General features: G+C 47.0%; 1 protein-coding gene across 1 annotated transcript in view; it reads right to left on the bottom strand.

The window, feature by feature from the left end:
• Window positions 1-6974, bottom strand: part of LOC137803440 (uncharacterized) — an 8161-nt gene extending 1187 nt beyond the window's left edge. Inside the window, exons 1-8 of the mRNA XM_068601899.1 lie at window positions 6828-6974; window positions 6200-6328; window positions 4278-4360; window positions 4020-4179; window positions 3812-3946; window positions 3574-3717; window positions 3260-3498; window positions 1-3103 (exon numbers count right to left, since the gene is read on the bottom strand). The exon at window positions 1-3103 is cut by the window's left edge and continues 715 nt beyond it. Of these exons, the coding sequence (XP_068458000.1) occupies window positions 1-3103; window positions 3260-3498; window positions 3574-3717; window positions 3812-3946; window positions 4020-4179; window positions 4278-4360; window positions 6200-6328; window positions 6828-6974 (4140 nt within the window). The remainder of the gene's footprint in view (window positions 3104-3259; window positions 3499-3573; window positions 3718-3811; window positions 3947-4019; window positions 4180-4277; window positions 4361-6199; window positions 6329-6827) is intronic.
• Window positions 6975-7500: the final 526 nt, after the last annotated feature.

Genomic DNA, 7500 nt, shown 5'->3' with positions numbered 1-7500 from the left:
GGGTAAACTCTCGGTGGCGGCCGCCCTGCTCATACGCCCAGTGCTCCCACCGTACACTCTCCACTCGCCACTGCCTCCACTTCCAAACCTCCCGGTGTCAGGAGGGCCGGTCGGCAGGTGCGTGGCTGCCGACCGGCCCTCCTTGCTCCCCGTGATGGGTATGCTGTCGCTGCGTTCAAGACTGCTGCTGTGAACCATTCGCTCTGCACCGCCGTCCCTGGCGAGCCTCCTGGTGTCCGGTGGGCTGGTTGCAGGGAGCCTGACCGCCGCCGGGCTTCCTTCACTCCCTGTTCTGGGCCAGCTTCTCTGACGCCCGAGACTGCCTCCATAAGGCATCCACTCCCCACTGCCTCTGCTGTTGAACCTCCCTGCTCGTCCTGGGCTTGTTGCATCCTTCCCCTCTTCACTGGGGGAGCTCGTTTCATCATCCAGGCTCCTCTTACGCCCGAGACTGCCTCCATAAACTCTCCACTCCCCACTTCCTGTGCTGCTGAATCTGCCCGTTTCTGGGTGCCTGGCTCCTGGTGGCTTGGCTCCAGATGCGCTTTCTTTGCATATTGAGCTGTCGGATGTCGTCGCTGTACGTCCCAGAATGCCACCATGAACTCCCCGGTCCCCACTGCCTCGCCTGAATCCCCTCTGTCCCTCAGCCTCGGTATTACTATTGATGGCAGATGATGGATTAGCAGCCGTGCCACCACAACTGGCTGTCAGATAACTAACCACACCTCTACCTTGTGACTGACTGCTAGTTCCTCCATTATCAGGGGCACTTCCAAAGCTGGCTGACTTTACAAAGACTTGAGCACTGTTTTTCTGTCCCATCACCTCACGGCCCTTAAAGCAAGTCTCTTTCTGGTCTCCATACCTGCCTCCTGCACTACCACTTCGATTCTGGACATCCTTGTCATCTGCGATACCACTGGTGTCTCCGTACCGGTCTCTGAGCTTTGTCTCATCGCTTTCACTTTTCCGATACAGACCTCCAAAACTAAGCTCTTCCTCTTTGTCTGCTAAGATGCTACGACCACCTGGACCTCCAAACTCAAAGCCTCCAAGACTTGTGCTCAGCTGGAGGCCAACGCCGCGACCGGATGGTCGAGAATTGTTTGTATCGTTCAGATTATATCTACTTCCATCGTTACTTTCAATTGGTCTAAAACACAAACTGTTCCCATGTCCCGCTGAAACACTGACTTCTCTATTCATGTCTTCTTCCAGCAAAGCTTGATCCGTGCTAAAGGACGGGGAGTGGCCTTCCTCTTTTGTAGAGAGAAGGTATTTCTCGACTGGTCTCACTATCATCTCGTGTGTTCTTGCCTCAGTTAAACTCGTACACACTTCGTCTTCTTCGCTGTTCGGGCTCAGACAGCCCTTGGCCTCAACTGGACTGAAACAAGTGTCGGAGTCATTTGGGCTGAAAAACATTTCCTGGTCACGAGGACTGAGAAGAGAATCAGGACTTTGAACATGTTCCACTGGATCAACTGGACAAAATCCTTGACTCGTCACGTTCCTCAACACCTGCGTCTCCACTGGGCTCAAACACGTCTCAGGACCCGGAGGGCTCGCCGGTCCCATGAAGACATGAGCTTCAATTGGACTCAGAACCTCTTCATGGTCAGAAGAACTCAAAGCCACACCCGAATCTGTGAGACTCACACACTGTTTTGACTTTGTGGTACTCAACGATTCTTCTTGACCTGGTAGATCAACAATCTCATTGTCACATTCAGTAGAGTCCACCTTTACCTCGTGAGCGTCGAGGAACCCACTGATACCTTCGTTCATCTCCAACTCCACTTTCTCTAAAAGCTCTGGACTTGCAGTTTCATGGCGGTCCTTGCAGTCTGAGCTACCGGATGAAGCATTTGCACGAGACCCCATCTCTGCATCCTCCATGACTCTGTCTGGTTCACTACTAGACGCATTGGACCGAGAACCTTCTTCTTCTTCTTCTTCTTCCTCTACTTTTTGTTCTTGTTCTTCTTCTTGTTCTTTGTCTACTTCTTGTTCTTGTTCTTCTCCCTCTACTTCTTCTTCTTCTCCCTCTTCTTCTTGTTCTTTGTCTACTTCTTCTTCTTCTTCTCCCTCTACTTTTTGTTCTTCCTCTACTTTGTGTTCTTGTTCTTGTTCTTCTTCTCCCTCTACTTTTTGTTCTGTGTCTACTTCTTGTTCTTCTTGTTTTTGTTCTCCTCCCTTCTTCACTTCTCGTTCTATGTCCTTGTCATTGATCAGGGTCGACCCACCAGAGACCGAACCCTGAGTGTCTTCAGACCAAAGAGGAGCTCCAGAGACAACAACTTCCTCCACATCCCCGTCAGCTTCTGAAGAAGTCTCCAAACTCAACGTGACAACCTGAGCAGGCTCTTGGTTCTGAGTCTGGAACAAGTCCTCGGTGCAGTTGTGTTGGTGCGATCCCAAGGTCTCTGGCTCTGTCTTCACCTCTGCAGCCGTCCCTTTGCTGGGGTCAGTTGTTGTTGCGGATCCAGATCCTTCCTTTACTTCTGGTTCTGCACAAAGAACAGTTTCTGTGATCTGTGTCTGAATGTTTGTTTTAAGATCCTGCAAACCAGCTGCTGGGGTCGCTTGTTTGGAAGGTTTTGTCTGAAAAGCAGCACTTCTGGCAGATTGTTGAACGCATGTGGGGATTCCTTGTGCAGCGTTACCCTCGTCCTCCAGGGCGGCGCTCTGCCAGGTCACAGCCGTGGAAAGAGATCCGGGTCTCTGGTTGTCCGCCTTGTGGAAAGATCCAGTCAGATTGGAAGTATTGATCGAGCTCACTGGGGATCTCTCGGGGGCTTTGATGTGGCCCCCGATTGGCTGAACTGTGGTCACGGGGACATCGGTGTGGGCGTGGCCTGTGGGGGCGGTGTGGGCGTGGCTTCTGGGGACGGTGTGGGCGTGGCCTCTGGGGACGGTGTGGGCGTGGCCTCTGGGGACGGTGTGGGCGTGGCCTCTGGGGACATTCTCAACCCGCATCAGGAGGTTTCCTCCCTGAACTCTGACTGCTTTGCTCACTGTGATGTTTCTGCTGAAGGCCGACGGGCTGCTGGTTCCACAGGAAGATGTGACGCGAGAGTTAGAGTGAAGACCTGAGACCCTGTGAACAAGAGAACATAGAAGGAGAAGAAGAAGAAGAAGAAAAATAGGGAGAAGAAGAACAAGGAAGATGCGAAGAAGAAGAATGTTGTAAAACATAAGTAAGTGCACACTTAAATTACATTTTTAACCCAACAGCAAGACGGATCTGTCGTACCCCGGCCAGCTCGGCCCCGGCCAGCTCGGCCCGTCCAGGAGCCGGAAGTATTCCAGTATCTCGGCCTGCAGCCTGGCGTTGAGGTGCAGCAGCTCCTGGTGGGCGGCGGCCTGCCGGGTGGCGGCCCGCAGCACCGGGTCCAGGTCTCCGCACAGAGCGTCGGCTCGGCGCTGCAAAGCCGACAGCTGCTGCAGGAAGCACTCGGCCCGCCGCGCGCCGCACGCCTCGGACGCCTCGCTCTGCAGGGACGGACAGGAAGTGAGCCGGGTTTCCTGCGAGGGAACTGTCCGCCGCGGCGTCAGACGGCCACTCACCTGAGCCTGCAGGCGGGCCAGCTCCCGCTCCAGAACCGCCGCGGTGCTCCTCTGCTCCCGCAGCTCGGCCCGGACGGCCTCCGGCTCGGCCTCCGGCTCGGCCGGGCGGCCGGGCGGCGCCTCCGCAGAACCGAACATGGACGCCTGGACACACAGACGTGTTTGGGTTCTCCACATTTTCTCAAATGCCGACTCATTTCTTCCTGGTATTTCAAAATAAGAGCGTGCCGCGGATTACCCGGCCGGTGATCCAGGACTCGTCGCGCGTCGTCCGTCTCAGCTCGTCCAGCTGCCGGAGCAGGTCCGACGACCTCGTGCTGCGTATCTCCACGGCGACGCCCCCTGACAGCTGAGCCAGGAGACCCCGTGTGTCCTGGACAGGTGGACAGGAAAAACCATGAAGACCTTGGTTCCAATCCCCCAGGCGAGGCGGTTACCTGCGTTACCTGTCGGTGTTGCTCCTTCAGATCCATCAGGTGTCGTGTCTGGTCAACCAGCAGCGTCTGAAGCGCCGGCAGCGCATCGGCCTGCAGCTCCGCCTCCAGCAGCCGCAGGGCGCTAAGCTCCGCCTCCACGCAGCCGCCGCGCTCACGCTCTTTCTCACACCTGTACACACAGCAAGGCATGATGGGATACGTCCAGGTGTGTGTGTGTGTGAGTGTGTGTGTGTGTGTGTGTGTGTGTGTGTGTGAGTCAGGACCAACCTGACGTTGAAGTCGTAGACGTTGAGCTCTGCAGAAAGCAGTTGCAGCTTCAATTGAGCCTGGGCCGAGAGACATTCACTGATCTGAGAGAGAGAGAGAGAGAGAGAGAGAGAGAGGTGTTACCTGTTGTAACAATAGTAGTAGTAGTAGTAGTTGTTGTTTACATGTTGTTGTTGTTTACATATTGTTATTGTTTACATGTTGTTGTTGTTTACATATTGTTATTGTTTACATGTTGTTGTTGTTTACATATTGTTATTGTTTACATGTTGTTGTTGTTTACATATTGTTATTGTTTACATGTTGTTGTTGTTGTTGTTTACATATTGTTATTGTTTACATGTTGTTGTTTACATATTGTTATTGTTTACATGTTGTTGTTGTTGTTGTTTACATATTGTTATTGTTTACATGTTGTTGTTTACATATTGTTATTGTTTACATGTTGTTGTTGTTGTTTACATATTGTTATTGTTTACATGTTGTTGTTGTTTACATATTGTTATTGTTTACACGTTGTTGTTTACATATTGTTATTGTTTACATGTTGTTGTTGTTTACATATTGTTATTGTTTACATGTTGTTGTTTACATATTGTTGTTGTTTACATGTTGTTGTTGTTTACATGTTGTTGTTGTTTACATATTGTTATTGTTTACATGTTGTTGTTTACATATTGTTATTGTTTACATGTTGTTGTTGTTGTTTACATATTTTTATTGTTTACATGTTGTTGTTGTTTACATATTGTTATTGTTTACATGTTGTTGTTGTTTACATGTTGTTGTTGTTTACATATTGTTATTGTTTACACGTTGTTGTTTACATATTGTTATTGTTTACATGTTGTTGTTGTTTACATATTGTTATTGTTTACATGTTGTTGTTTACATATTGTTGTTGTTTACATGTTGTTGTTGTTTACATGTTGTTGTTGTTTACATATTGTTATTGTTTACATGTTGTTGTTTACATATTGTTATTGTTTACATGTTGTTGTTGTTGTTTACATATTTTTATTGTTTACATGTTGTTGTTGTTTACATATTGTTATTGTTTACATGTTGTTGTTGTTTACATGTTGTTGTTGTTTACATATTGTTATTGTTTACATGTTGTTGTTTACATATTGTTATTGTTTACATGTTGTTGTTGTTGTTTACATATTGTTATTGTTTACATGTTGTTGTTGTTTACATGTTGTTATTGTTTACATGTTGTTGTTGTTGTTGTTTACATATTGTTATTGTTTACATGTTGTTGTTTACATATTGTTATTGTTTACATGTTGTTGTTGTTGTTTACATATTGTTATTGTTTACATGTTGTTGTTGTTGTTTACATATTGTTATTGTTTACACGTTGTTGTTTACATATTGTTATTGTTTACATGTTGTTGTTGTTTACATATTGTTATTGTTTACATGTTGTTGTTTACATATTGTTGTTGTTTACATGTTGTTGTTGTTTACATGTTGTTGTTGTTTACATATTGTTATTGTTTACATGTTGTTGTTTACATATTGTTATTGTTTACATGTTGTTGTTGTTGTTTACATATTTTTATTGTTTACATGTTGTTGTTGTTTACATATTGTTATTGTTTACATGTTGTTGTTGTTTACATGTTGTTGTTGTTTATATATTGTTATTGTTTACATGTTGTTGTTTACATATTGTTATTGTTTACATGTTGTTGTTGTTGTTTACATATTGTTATTGTTTACATGTTGTTGTTGTTTACATATTGTTATTGTTTACATGTTGTTGTTGTTGTTTACATATTGTTATTGTTTACATGTTGTTGTTGTTTACATATTGTTGTTGTTTACATGTTGTTGTTGTTGTTTACATATTGTTATTGTTTACATGTTGTTGTTGTTTACATGTTGTTGTTGTTTACATGTTGTCATAAGCTCACCTGCTCCTGCAGCAGGGTCACCGTCCTCAGGTCCGCGTCCAGCAGCCTCAGCTCTCCGGGACACTTCCTGTCCAGCTGCTCTTGGATCTGACGCGTCAGCTTCTGATTGGCCGTCTGCAGGCGCTGGACCTGTCGACCAATCAGAGGCCAGCAGCCGCTCGACCGTCAGAGTTGCGTAACGTGACCGTGAGGCTTCTAATTGTTTCTTCTTCTTCTGCACATTTCATGCAGAAACCTTTCAGACATCTTTCATTCTGTTGTTTCCTCTGGGAACAAACCACCGGATCAATAGATATTGATCAATAGATGTTAATCTATTGATCAATATCTACATCTTCAGCTGAAGAGCAGGGAGCTTTTTCACTCTCACATCAAACGATGAAAGCAGACTGACTCGTTTCCACAAATAGCAAAACATGGTGCAGTTATTAATAATCAGTTTAAAAGAGTCATAAAACCTGCTGCTATATATTCTGACATAACAATAATAACCCTTAAAATCATCTTTCATCTTCACAATCAATCAGAGCATTGATCCCAACCCTCAAGGCTCTTCCTCCAGAGCATCTCATGTGCTGCAGCCGGTGCAGCAGCACCAGCGGGGCCGACGGTCCGAGTGCCGTCCTACCTGCTGCAGGTACGAGGCCAGCCTCCCGTTGAGCTGCTGCAGGACTTCCTTCTGGCAGAAGCTTCCCCGGCGGTCCGGAGGCCCGCGGTGGACCCGGTAGCCCGGCCCGGCCCGGCTCGCCCCGCGCGCTCGGAGAAGCTGAGCCATCTCCCTCGTGTTCGGCGCCGTGGACTCTAGGAGCTGCAAAGTGTCTCCTCTTGCACAGCCAGACGTGGAACCCGATGTGGAGCCTCAGGTGTGTTCCCGTCAGGTGTGTCGGCACACGATGGGGTGACCTTTAAAGGTTAGCAGGTTCCTGCAGGCCGCGCCCGCTGCTCGCTGATGACGCCTCAGCCCGAGGGCCAGAACCTGATGCTTCATGTCTCTGTGGCAGCGGAGGGAAGGAACTCGTTTTGCTTTTGATTACGAAATATGTTCACACACAATATTAATAGGAAGTTAAAAACTACTGTAATGTTATGTACGACGTTTTTATAAAGTATTATAAATATCCTGGACAACATTTTTATTTTTATATATTTTATTTTTTAACTATGCATTTATTGGGTAGACAAATGAACTAAACATGAGTACTTCAACTTTGTATACTTTAAGTATAGTTCGATGTAGTTTACTCGTATCAGAGTATCAGTGATCCTGTGTAGGAGCGAGGTCTCACCAGCAGGGGTCGCTA

Source organism: Clinocottus analis, unplaced genomic scaffold, assembly GCF_023055335.1.
Source record: "Clinocottus analis isolate CAN_PGR_092001 unplaced genomic scaffold, fCliAna1.0.p SCAF_56, whole genome shotgun sequence".
Lineage (NCBI taxonomy): Eukaryota > Metazoa > Chordata > Actinopteri > Perciformes > Cottidae > Clinocottus > Clinocottus analis.
Note: the sequence above shows the minus strand (reverse complement) of the source record. Positions and strands in the feature narration are given on the sequence as shown.